The 13,926-nt window shown below is 35.4% G+C and overlaps 1 protein-coding gene across 1 annotated transcript in view; it reads right to left on the reverse strand.

Annotated features, from left to right (window-relative positions):
- Positions 1-13,926, reverse strand: part of Slc15a5 (solute carrier family 15 member 5) — an 88,703-nt gene that overhangs the window by 2,963 nt on the left and 71,814 nt on the right. Inside the window, exon 8 of the mRNA XM_076852706.1 lies at positions 1,768-1,876. Coding sequence (XP_076708821.1) covers positions 1,768-1,876 — 109 coding nt within the window. The remainder of the gene's footprint in view (positions 1-1,767; positions 1,877-13,926) is intronic.

The raw sequence follows: 13,926 nt of genomic DNA on the forward strand, positions 1-13,926 counted from the left end.
TAAATCCTTCCAGGAATTCGTCTGTTGAATAATCACACTTGAATATTTTAATTTGAGCACTCATGTTAGCTTCATGTAGGCTTGTACTAATTGGTCTAACTCTATTTCTGATACATGGAACACTTATCATGTTGGTTGAATGCATGAATGAATGAGTAAATCCCTGGGCTAATAGATTCTGATTCAGTGCAAGTTCTATCTGAACTGAGTTCAAAATCATGGTCCTCTTGGTCACACCTCAGTATAGGTCTAGGAGAAGAATAAAAAGGAGGAAGAGGGGACCACAAGGCTAAGTCTGAGACTATTATTATTATTATTGCTAACATTTTACATAACAGCTGTATGGACCAATTACTATCCTTTCTGTTTCTATTTTACAAACAAAGAAGCCCAGGCTTAGAAAGGTTAAACAGTTCCTGAAGTTCATACAGCTGATAAGTTGTGGAAGTGAATCTAACTAAGCTGACCCTGGAAACCACCGTCTAAACCACTTCATGGAAGACAAGGTCAAATCGTAGAGAAGGGTAAAGAATGAGAATTTGAGAAACAGTGCAGATTTGTGTGAGTTGACAGATGGACATTCCTAATGAGTTTGGAGATGGTGGATGAAGAGGAAAGAGACTTTGCCTTCAATTTCAGTTTCCATTACTGAATCTGGTTTGCTGCAAATCTGAGGAAATTCCTGTCAGATCTTTCTGTAACCCTCAGATTCTCTGATTTCATTTTCAATCTAAAAATGAGACTGGCACTTGGGGAAATTATATATTATGGAAGAACAATTTGAGAACTCATATACTTTGGAGGGTAAGAAATGCAGAAATCTAGGGAGCCTTAGGCTTTTAGTTTTGCTGCCCATTACACCTTGCATGGGGTTTAAGTACCTCTCACCCTGGACCATGAGCTCCATGAGAGCAGGAGCATGGGCGTCATTCTATGAGCATTCATTCCCTTACTGGCTTTGCATCACTCGGTTGACTATACTACCTCCATGAAGCTAATGTTCCAAAAGAAATTTAGGAATGAAGGATTTAGGCAAGAGAGAAGTGATGACAAATGAGATAATTTATGACTCAATAGAGAAATGGAGGAAAGTAAGGAAAGTGCTTAGTTCCTGCTATATGGTAGACATTGTGCTTAACCCATTTACAAAATTCATTTCCCTAAAACCCGGAAGCGATTGATATTATTGTTTCTATTTTACATGTGTGAAAACAGACACCCAGAGAGGTTAGAGAGTACACAGTCATCCAAGAATATGTGGGATATGGAATGACAATGACCGGATGGTAGATGATACAAATGCAGTCACTGAATGGTCTCAGGTGACTGGCTAAGGAATTTTTGCACCATTTCCAATTGACCTTGAAATGGTCACTGCTGATTTAAAGGCCTGAATGGGATCCAAATCTCAAGCATCATTAGATTTCTAGCTATTTGTTTAATAAAATTTGCTTTTAATGGTAATGATTTATTCATTCTTATTATCAATATGATTATTTCTAATTTTAAAGTGTTACTATGTAATGAAGAACAAAGTCTTATTTTATAATGTGTTTTTAGAATTGAGTAAAGCACTATTTTATTAGGAGGATCGGTGGGAAAGTGAAGTCTAAAGTGAAATTTCTTGCTCTGAACAATCTGTTAAATTTCTGTAATGTGCTGATATGTCCATGGATGGCCTACTGGACTCCCATTGGCTCACTGATGGTTCCTGGACTAATATTTCATGGACTCAGAAATTGTTCATCTTACCACACACTTACTTACCTTTGCGAAACACTCCAGAATCCCAGGACGTTCAACAATGTTAATGATGCCAGCAAGAAGAAGAAGTTTTCTAAATTGCCTTTGTTTAATGTGTTTGGAAACCAATTGCCTGTTTGGAACAAATGTAATTGTTATTCAACTGCAGAGTTGTACGTTTCTGTGAATATTTTATCATTCCACAATTCATAGAGCTTTATTCGCTTCAATAATATCTACAAAGCAAAAAGCTCATCTAAGACTTTATTGTCAACATTCATTTAATTCTGTAATTAACAGTAAAATGATAAGCAAAGCACCCCAAATATTTTGAGGTAAAAAACAAAACCCTGGGTTTGGAAGGTAATCCTGATTATGCTATTAATTTGTAGGAAGCATGTTTGTCTTATTTATCCTTATATTTTCAGTATCTAGAGCAGTGTCTGGCACATGTCAATTGTTTGGTAAATATGTATTGAATGAATGAAAAAAATTTTCATGATTAGAGAGTCTGTTGCATTTGCTAATTGTTAGACAAGTGAGATAATGCAGGTAGATGATAGGTGTTACATTATTTTAACAACTTAGATAAATCCCGGATTATTTTATAATGCAATGTACCTATGTCAAATTACTTCAAATTGCTGATTGACATGGAGATTTTCTTTTGACTCAATAAATAATTTCTTCAATTTAATACCCCCAAATAAAGTATCCACTCTTGCTTATGAGGTCAAATTGAGTATATACAAACTTATTCAGGATTCAAGGCAATTGCTTTAGTTTGCTTCTAAATATTGACTATTGATTTGAACCATTGTTATAATTTTCTTTCCATATCTATATCTACATCTATCTGTATACACACTCAACATATCATCAGTGGTTTCTGATATATTACTATTTAATATATTATATATATTACATATGCAGCACTTAATTTAAAGCAATATTTCAGAAATAGCAATGACATCGAGTATTAACAACTATACTACAGATATATAATATTATAGAATGTTTAAGTACAAACTCTATCCTTACTGAGAGATCTTAATTCAATTATAGTTCTGAATGGGTGGAATATTTTTTTTTTAAAAAATTATGCATTAGGAGAGCAGAAACAGGTCAACCTTGAACACTGAAATGCCAACATTTTGGCATTTTGTTGCCTTTTTAAAGGAAAAGCTCCTACAATGGGTGAGGAAGGGGAGTCCGGGACCACAACAAACAGTCAGTGCCTAAAAGGTTGGACCTTCAGTGCCATCTTTGGCAAATGGGTTGTGGATTGCTACTTGCACTATAGTAATTGAGAGGCCATTGTTTCTTGGTCTTTCCCTTGACAGTGCAAACGTTTGAGTGGGATTTGAGTTAAATGCTCTGTTCAAGGTTGATAGCCAGCAAGTGCATAAGCACGACAGCTGTGATTAATTGTGCCATTTCCCATTTAAAGCTGTTTCTCTTCTGTCATTTAACTTCCCAATGACCATTATTGTGGATCAACCATGAAAATTAGCTTGTGTCCATTATAATCTTGGACCCATAAATAAAAGTTGGTACTGAGTTTAGAGCTATTATGCAAGTTCTACTCCCCATTTTATTAATTTGGGTGCCATTACAAAGGAAATTTATGGTTTTATTGCTGTGTTGACATGATACCTTCATCTGGTGTTTAAATGAGCAGTTTGAGTGTTTCCCTATATATCTGTGTATTGGATATTGGGTGGCTCTTGTGTGTGTGCCTGTGTGCGTGCGCGCATGCACAAATATTTGGAACCAAATATTTGGTTGCACTTAAATGGGGAGAGTTGGAGTAGAGGTCAAGATAAGGTGAGATAACATTCCACTTATTTTCAAGAAGAACTAAACTATCCTGCTAAGCCTATTCAAATAGTCCTATTTTCTTTTTCTCTTGAATTAATATCCCAATCATATTTCTGTCCTTTTCATTTCACATCAGCACTTTGCATGTCATGCGATTATACCATTTTATCACCGTGTTTCTCTGGCTAGAGTTAGAGGAGTTTGCACAGAGTATGTGAAGCTTCAGAATTAACATGACATTAATTCTTCTTGGAGCATGAATTTTGGTCCATAATAAGTAATTGAAAAGACTATCTTTATAATATAACAAAGTCAGATGAGGGAGAAGAATATAAATTTTGTAAGATCTTTAAAGGTAAAACATAATATTTCTAAGAGTGTGCAATTACAGCAAATACCAGCCCTTCAGGAGACAATACCAGATCCACTGGCATGCCAACACTCTTGCGTCTGTCATTGGGGGGACACCGTGGCAAGCACAAATAGAAGCACTGTGACTTGGTATATGAAATGTGGGGTGACAGGACAGAAGGATATAATGCTAGCAAGGTTAGAGAAAGGTGGTAGAAATTTAAAGATATACACAAAACACTTTTCGAGAGGAGTTATTTAGGAAATAAAATGAAGACTGCCATATCACCTATTCAAATTCCTGATAATGCTCTTGTATTCCTTGTTTGATATCATTTTCAGTGTTCAGCTGTCTTGGTAGTGCTGGTGTTCACTCTGGTTCCATATTCTTTACTTATTTAGCTATAACCTGACACTGTCTACAGAGCTAACTTACATGGTGAACTCCACAGTAAAGAGAACCATTGTTTGAATTAATAGCATGGGACAAACACTAACAGCAAGATGGACAGAGATTTCTTAGAGCTTGGCTTTACCTATATGGATATTATCTGTGTGAAGAGGAATATGGGGTATAAAATGAGGTCTCAGGCAACAGATTTTGAAGTCACATCTTGCTTCTATTATTGGGCAGTTTTGTTACTGAGCAAGTAACTGAACCATTTGAGCCTCAGTTTCTCCTAAAATGATGACACCAATACCTCCTTTGATGAGTTGCTATGAGAAGTAGAAGAGATGATGGTTGCCAAGGGTTGGTCACAGTGAATGCACTCCATACACTTAGATTATCACCACCCTACCCCATCCCTTTTAGAGGTAGCTCACACAAAAATCAGATAATCAGAGCCCGATCTTGGGCTCGCTTTCTGTCGGATCTTTCCTCATGTTCTGTGTGCCTTTTTTTTTTTTTATCATTATCTCAGGACTGGTTGTAAAATGTTCCATTTAACATTGTCAGTTGACTCAGCTCTTAGGTACTATAACTTTATTTTAGTAGCTTATAAACTTTTATTGTCGTAATTCACATTTGTGCCATTTTTCATCTGACATTTCTAGTAGCTGATTGAAACCAGGAGCATCCTTGCAAAAGGAGACAAAGACTTCAGGTCTTGAATGAGACTAACTCAACTTTCTAGAACACCGCTCTTGAGGACAGGAAAGGGACAGCATGAGAAAGAAGGGCCCACATAAGGGTCTGGTGGCTCATTCATCAATGCTCACAGCAATCCCTAGTTCCGTGTTAATAATGTAAACTGCTAGTTTGTAATGAGTGTTAGACTGTTGAGATAGCAGAGCATTGTTCAGAATTCCCCCAAATAGCACTTACTCAGCTTTATCTATGTGTTCATTGAAAATCACTTTTTAGAAATTTCCATGCGCAAGGAAGTGGACATTCCAAGTTGCTTAAGAGAAGAAATTAATTATAAAGGGACATGATACTAATACTCTGGAGCATTAGACTAAATAAAACTAAAATGTTTCTATTTATTTTAACTTATATGGCCATTTTAGTAATAAACAGACCATAGAATCCTCTAAAGCAGTCCTTTTTTTTTATAGACTGACTCACAGAAAGGTAAAGCGAGGTATTAAGCAGCAGAGCCCTCATCTTCCCGCCCTTACAACAAAGGTCCTGTGATAGTCCCTTACTAAGGGAATTTCCATTGTTATGACTTTTCTTAGCTCCACAGTTAAAAATGTCCGGGTGGCAGTCTTTGAAATAGCTTTACCCAAGTTCTTTCTTAAACACCCAGTACAATACAATATAAATCCTGGGACTCACTTTCAACTAACTGTGTGGGCTTTGGAGAAATTTACATTACATTTACAGTTGTTAAAACTGGATTGAGAAACATACATACATGGAGGCCCACACATGCTATGTTACTGAAAAAAACATGACGTGCTAATATGAAAGGGAAATACATTGTATTCTTCTCCGATTGTATGCCCTATATTCAAGGCCATAAATTTCATGTTCTGCTTTGAGTGTCTCAGCCTCACAGAGCCCCAAAGGCCTAACTGTGTGTTTCCCAGTTCTCGTTACATATGCTCCCCATCCAGAAAGAAAAGTTCCCACATGATTAGTTCCCCTCTTAGCCACATCAGCTGCAGTTTACCTAGGCCACAAGCTGACAGATTTCACTTCCCTGCCAGCCCTCAAGATTATTCAAACAAACCAATCACGTCCTCCTGCAAGAATCAGGGCTCACCACATCCCTTTGTTACTGCAAAACCCTATGCACCCTATACACCCTGCTTGTTCACACTATTGCTGGGCACCACCCCCATGTGATCCTGCATGGCAAGCTGTACCCTCTTCTCCCTTAATGTGAGTATATATGACCAGTAAACTGCTGTAATTCACTTATGTCCAGTTCAGAAGTATGTTTTCAGCCACCTCATCCTATTTGGGGAGCAGTGGGGAGTGCCTTCCTTATCAAGTGGACTAATAGGAGGTGACCAGAGTATGCTCCCACCACAGAAATCAAGGTCACTTCTAGAAAGAATATTAGTAGGCATGACTCTGGTGCATAATTACTGATTTTTTTCTTTCCTGAGGGAAAGGAGGAAGGAACAGTCCTAGCTCTTCCTCTACACCACTACCCAGTACCAAATATTTCTATATCAGGGAGAGCAACTCCCATGAAACCACAGGACAAGAAGCAATGAGAACAGAAGACAGGCAGGGTATACTCCATCAAGGAGGTTTTATACTCAGAATTAAAATGTAGGTATGAATTCTGGGTGGATAAGATAGCCAGTAATGCTTGACACTGTAGTCTACAATCATTCTATCTGAGCAGTGTTAGGGAACCTGAAGGTGCTATGGTTAGACTTCTCACTTCAGCCAAGCAATCTAGTTGCTACAGTAACTTGGGCTTTAGTGGCACACATTCACTGTAGACCAACAAAAATATCTAGACACACTTCCAATTGATAAACTTGGCCTCAGTAAATCTCTCCTTTTGAAGAGGAGTAAATAGAAACAAGACCAATATGGGAAATAAAAATGACTATAATACATATAATTATCGCTGCTTACAAGAAACAACCCTAGCACAGAATGGCAAAGTTAAAATAATACTAAAAATGGTAAGGAAGAGGAACTCATAAGAAAAAGAAGGAAAAACAAACTAGTATGTTTTCATTGCTGTGTCAGAATTCCAGAGAAAGTAAATTTAAGGTGGAAAGATTTATTTTTGGCTTATAGCCTTAAGATATTCCAGTCCTCGGTCAGATGGCTCCATTGCTCTGGGCCTGTGGTCAGAGGAAAAGTGTAGACAGGTGTGGCAGAGGAAAGCTGTCAGCTCATGGCAGCTAGAAGCAGGAGGTACATAAGGGGGGAGGGGAGAGAGAGAGAGAAGGACAGGGCCAGGAAGAAGATATACCCTTATATCCTTCCAAGGCACACCTCCAGTAACCTTTTTCTCTAACTAGGTCCACCTCCTATAGCTTTCAGGTAAAGTTTAATTCAAAGGGAAAACAATTCAAAGGGATCCCAGGGAACTTTTTATATTGATATAAAGCACAATCTGAATTAAAGATTTGTTAATGGACATATCTTAAGTAATGAAAACAAAACAAAATCTTTTGGAAATATAGGATAGAATAGAAAAGCAATTCTTATGAATAGTTATATCACACTTGTCAGTTTTTTGGTGGAACAGGAAAATAGCTAATAACATGGAAAATCAGAATAATGTGATTGATAAAAGTTTAAAGAGCACAACATTGTTTAGTATAAAGAATATACCCTTTCATAAAATCTGAAATAATTCAATAGCAAACAAAAGCTCCTGGAAATTGAAGATATTGCTCTCCAATAACAAATTGGTTAAGTATAAATAAGATCTATAATCACAAAGTAGTTAGAAAATGAGAAAACTAGATTTACAAATTTAGAGACGCAAATTTTGCTCAGATACACATTTAAAGGCACATAAGTTTTCTTATTTATTTATTGTGGTATTGAGGATGGAGCCCAGGGTTGCTCTACCATTGAGTTAAATGTCCAGCCTTTTTTATTTTCTTATTTTGAGACAGGGTCACACTAAGTTGCCCAGGTTGGCTTCAAACTTGCTATGTTCCTGGTTTAGCCTCCATAGTCACTGAGATTATAGGCATGTGTCACCGTACCCAGCTCAGGTTTTCATTTTTAAAGTAAGAATAATGATGAATTAAACTAAATATTTAAGATTAAAAATTGAAAAATAAATATTATAGATCTAAAGAAAGTAAGAGGAAGGAAATAAACATGAGAGAAACAAATCAATATATTAAAATAGATTTAATAGTTCTAAGAGCTACTGATTCATTGAAAGAAAATATAACAAAATACATAAAACTGAAAAATCCAATCAGATACACGACAAAAAAATACAGAGGAAACAACAAGGTTTGGTTATGAATATGCAATATTAGTGTCAAATATTATGGAAATGGAGTGATTATTTGTGAAAATATTTATTGCCAAAATTAAGTCAAGAAGAAATGAAAATACTTAATAGCCAATAATAATGAGGAAAAGTCATAAAGAATGATCTTCAAATGAGACATTAGGTCAGGAACAATGGCACATGCCTGTAAATCACAGTTATTAAAGAGAGTGAGGAAAGGAGGATCACAAGTTTGATATAAACCTAGGCAACTTAGGGAGACTCTGTCTCAAAATAAAAACAAAAATTAAAGGGCTGGGGTAGCGTATCCCTAGGTTCAACCCCCAGTACTGGGGGATAAAAAAAAAAAAAGAAAGTCTGTTGACAAAAGATGTGTATCATCATAATTCCAATGGTATTTTTTTCACTGAAGTGAAAAATCCTAAAATTCATATGGAACCACAAGACTCCAAATAGCTAAAGCATACTTGAGCAAGAACAAAGCTAGAGGCTTTGTTCTAAATATACCACAAAGTTAAAGTAATCCAAATATAAGGTACTGGCATAAAAACAGACACATAGACCAACAGAGCCCAGAAACAGAGCCCACAAACCTGCACATTTACAACCAACTGGTTTTTAATAAAGGTATCAAGAACGTGCAGTAGAAAAAGGACAGTCCTCAACAAGTGGTTCTGGGAAAACTGAGTAACCACATGCTGTAGAATGAAATCAGACTTAACCCACAACGTATCAATTTGAAATGGATTTAAAACTTAAACCTAAGATCTGAAACGTAGGATTAATACAAGGAAACCTATGTTTTCTTGTATTAATAAGGGAAGGGAAGCTGTTTCAGTGATACTGATCTGGACAATAATATCTTGAATATGGCCCCAAAAGCACAGGCATAAAAGCAAAAATAGACAAATGGGTTCATTGTACTAAAAAATCTTCTGACCAGCCAAAGAACACGAAAAACTGCAAACAAAAAGAACTTAGCAGAGTGAAGATACAAATCCACAGATCCACAGATTGGGAGAAAATATTTGCAAATCTTATGTTGGATAAGGGGCTAATATTTAAAATACATAAGGAACTCCAAAATTCTCAGAAATACAAAAAAAACTGAATAACTCAATTTTTAAAAAATGGGCTAAAAGGCTGGGATTGAAGCTCAGTGGTAGAATACTTGCCTACTATGTGTGAGGCCCTGAGTTTGATCCCCAGGGTCCCGGGGTGGGGGGAAAGCAAAGGATAGATATTTCTCACAAGAGATACACTCGCCAACAGATACAAAAAAAAAAAAAAAAAAAAAAAAGGCCTGTTGTCACAACATCAGGAAAGATGAAAACTGAAGCCCATAGGCGATATCATTTCAGATGTGTTAAAATGGCTATTGCTATAGTTTGGATCTCGAATGTCCTCCAAAGTTCCATGTTTTGAAGGCCTGGTTACCAGCCAGTGGCACTATTGGGAATAGGTAGAACCTTGGGCAGGTGGGTCACTGGGGCATTTGCATTAAAAGGGGTATTGGCAAGCAGATTTCTTCTCTCTCTTTGCTTCCTAGCTGCCATGAGGTTAACAGGCCTCCTGTGTTATGTGCTCCCACTAGGATGCTATGTGCTCCCACTAGGATGCTATGCTTTGCCACAGACTCAAAAACACTGGAGTCAAATGACCGTGGACTGAAATCCTGAGACAAAGCAAACCTTTTCTCCTTACAAGTTGATTATCTCAGGTATTTTGTCACTAATTCAGCTATTACCAAAAAGATGAAAGATAAGGGTTGGTGAGGCTGTGTTGGTGGGAAAGTGAATAAGTGCAGCCATTACTGAAAACTGTAAGGGGGTTCCTCAAAACACTAAACATAGAATTACTAAGTGATCCAGAAATCTCACTACCGTGAATATAGCTAAGGGAATTGATATTAGTATGTTTAAGAGATGTCTGTACTCCCACGTTCACTGTTGCATTATTTGTAACAGCCAAGACCCAAAAACAACTAACCTGCCCATGAACAAATTAAAAAAAAATGTGTTACATATTCATAACACAATACCATCTAGCCTTAAGAAAATTCTGATATTTGCAACTACAAGGTTGAGGATATAATATTGTATTAAGCAAAATAAACCTGTCATAGAAAGACAATTATTCCATGATTTCAGTTACATATAGAATCTAAAAATGGCAAACTCAGAAGCAGAGAATAGACTGGTGGTTACTAGAGGCTCAGTGGGAGACGGAAAGATACAGAAAGATGGACATGTTGGTCAAAGGGTAGAATTTCATTTTGACAGGAAGAGTAAGTTCTGAAGATCTGTTGCACAGCATGGTACTATAGTTAATAATAATGAATTGAATATTTAAAAATAACTATAAGAGGGAATTTTAAATGTTCCTAACACACACACACAAAATAAGTATGTGAGGTACTGGATATGTTCTTTAGCTCGATTTGATCATTCCACTGTGTCTATATGTATCAAAATATCACTGTACTCTCTAAATACATATAATTATTATTAATCAATTCAAAATAAAACAAGGAGACATTAGGTCCTGACTGTATCTCTTAAGTTTCAAGGAAAAACTGGGTATTTCATCTGGATTTTTCCAGAACACAGCAAAAGAATCATAATTGCTACCAAGTATTACCCCTTGCATGTACAAAACAATGATTTAATATTGGAAAAACTATTAATTAAACATACAATAATGATAGATTCAATAATAAAAACAATTAGGTGATCTCAAGAGCTAATTAAGAAGCCTCCAAGAAAATTTAACTTATTTAAATCTCAGAAAACAAGAAATTTCTTACGATAAAGCACATCTTTTAGGATACTTTTATAAATCTACAATATACTTCATAGAAAAATACTAAAGATGCATATTAAGGTCTTGAAGAAGATAAAATGTGACTGTTCTGGAGTTTTGAATCCTGATAGAGATACAAAGCAGAAGAGGAAATATTGTAATAAGGAAGGAGGTGGGCAAGGAAAGATGAAATATTGGGGAATGACACTGGCTAAGTTATATTGTCCTATTGTGTGAGTGTACAAATATGTAACAAGGAATCTCACAATTATGTATAACTATAATGCACCAATAAAATATGGAAAATATATTAGAAATAAGGATAAAAATTATATCTATTTAAATATGAGAAAATTTTGCTGAAAACTTGAAGAGATCAACTTACATACCCTTAAAATTTGATAAGAAAGTTTAAAAACTTTTGTACAGATGAATACATGAACATTAATAATTTTACTATATGATAATGATAATCCCAGCAAATTGTAGTGAGGGGAAACACCAATTGCAAAAGAAAAAAAGATCATAAAATTTCTGCAATATTATCAACAAGAAATTCTGAGATACATATGAAAAAAGGAAAATTTATTGAACTGAGTTGAAGAATATTGAATAAGGGCTGGGGTTGTGGCTCAGTGGTAGAGTCCTTGCCTAGCTCGTATGAGGACTGGTTTCGATCCTCAGCACCACATAAAAATAAATAAATAAAATAAAGTTATTGTGTCTATCTACAACTAAAGAAAAATATTATAAAAAGAATATTGAATACATGATAAAGCCATGTGGATGGGGAATAAAACTCAGTGGGAGAGCACTTTCCTAGCATGAGAAAGGTCTTGAGTGCCAACCCCACTACTTCAAAGAAAGACACAGGAGACACACACACACACACACACACACAACATATTGTAAAGAGTTTAGTTTTTAAAAAGTAAAAAAAGTTTTATTTTCATTTTATTGAAACAAGATAAGTTTGGGTAAAACTGATAAAAATAATTCTAAAATTCATCTGGAAGTATAAACCAGATAGAATGTGGTATCAATAATTGAAAAATAACCATAAAGAGAACTGTGATTAGTAACACCATTTGGCCCAGCTATCCCTCTTCTCGGTTTATACCCCAAAGATTTAAAAACAGCATACTACAGAGACACAGCCACATGAATGTTTACACCATCACAATTCACAATAGCTAAACTGTGGAGCCAACCTAGATGCCCTTCAATAGATGAATGGATAAAAAAATGTGGCATATATACACAATTGAATTTTACTCAGCAATAAAAGAGAATAAAGTCATGGCATCTGCAGGTAAATGGATGACATTGGAGAAGATAATGCTAAGTGAAGTTAGCCAATCCCCCCAAAACAAATGCCAAATGTTTTCTCTGATATACGGAGGCTGATTCATAGTGGGGTGGGGTGGGGGAGCATGGGAGGAATAGATGAATTCTAGATAAGGCAGAGGGATGGGAGGGAATGGGAGGGGGAAGGGTTTAGCAAGGATGGTGGAATGTGATAGACATCATTATCCAAAGTACATGTATGAAGACACGAATTGGTGTCAATATACTTTATATACAACCAGGGATATGAAAAATTGTGCTGTATGCCCGTAATAAGAATTATAATGCATTCGCTGTCATTTTTTAAATCAATAAAAAAGTTCAAAAAGTAATACCATATACAGAATATATCATAAAATTATAATAATTAAAAGGAGTATGATATTAAGCTAAAGTCAGGTGACAGCTAAAGGGAATAGAACAGAATAGTCCTGAAATAGTTCTAAGATAACATAGGAACAACATGTTAAAAGATATATTACTAATTGCTTAATTTAATTCCATTCATTCTATAGTTATGGGATATTTATGATGTAACCAACTTTTCACAATATATACCAATTACATTGTAAAACAAGTTATTTGCTTTAACATCACAATGAAATTCACTTGGAAAAGAAAATTAAATTTAAAATGTTAAACCATTAAAGTTCCACAACCAGTGATGAATGAAATAAAATTAATCACAATGAAAAATATTGACAGATTTGATGACATATATCAGCAGAACCTGTGTAAAACAAACTTGTCTATAAAATTACAATATTGAGTCAAAACCAGAAAACTACTAGCAATAAATATGACATAAGACACACATATAAACCATAAGAAAAAAACATGAACAGTCCAAAAGAAAAGTGAGCAAAAGACATGACTACGTATTTCACGAAAGAGAAAAGATACAAATATTCTAAAAAAAATTAAAATTTCAATTATACATTTTAAAGAATACAAATTAAAGTAACAATAGAGTATCATTTTTGCCAATTTGATGACAAAGATCAAAACATTACCATGCTCAGCTGAAACTAATACCTTGGAACAAGTGTTCCATCAAAATGGCAACATAATTGATGCAGGCTTTAAGAAAACAATTTTGCTTTACTTCCCTATCATCTGAAATTATTATCCTCACAGAACGAATAATCCCATTGCTAGGATAATTAACCTAAGGAAAAAACAAGTGAGGTACCTAAAGACAATATCAAAAAAGGCTCACCTAAGTAACATAATAAGATTGAAAAATTGGAAACAACCTAAACTTTCCATAAGAAGGGATAGGGTATGTGTGTGTGAGTGATGATATATACAACACAATTATCAAAAGAGACCCTTTTTCCCCTTGTAGTTCTGAAGGTCATGACTGTATGCTCACAATATTATTTAAGGGAAGAATGAAAGGTGGGGACTTGATACAAATTTGTTGAATGAGCATTCAGCAGGATTTATGTAGACCCTGATT

This window comes from Callospermophilus lateralis, chromosome 4 (assembly GCF_048772815.1).
Source record: "Callospermophilus lateralis isolate mCalLat2 chromosome 4, mCalLat2.hap1, whole genome shotgun sequence".
NCBI classification, from domain to species: Eukaryota; Metazoa; Chordata; class Mammalia; order Rodentia; family Sciuridae; genus Callospermophilus; species Callospermophilus lateralis.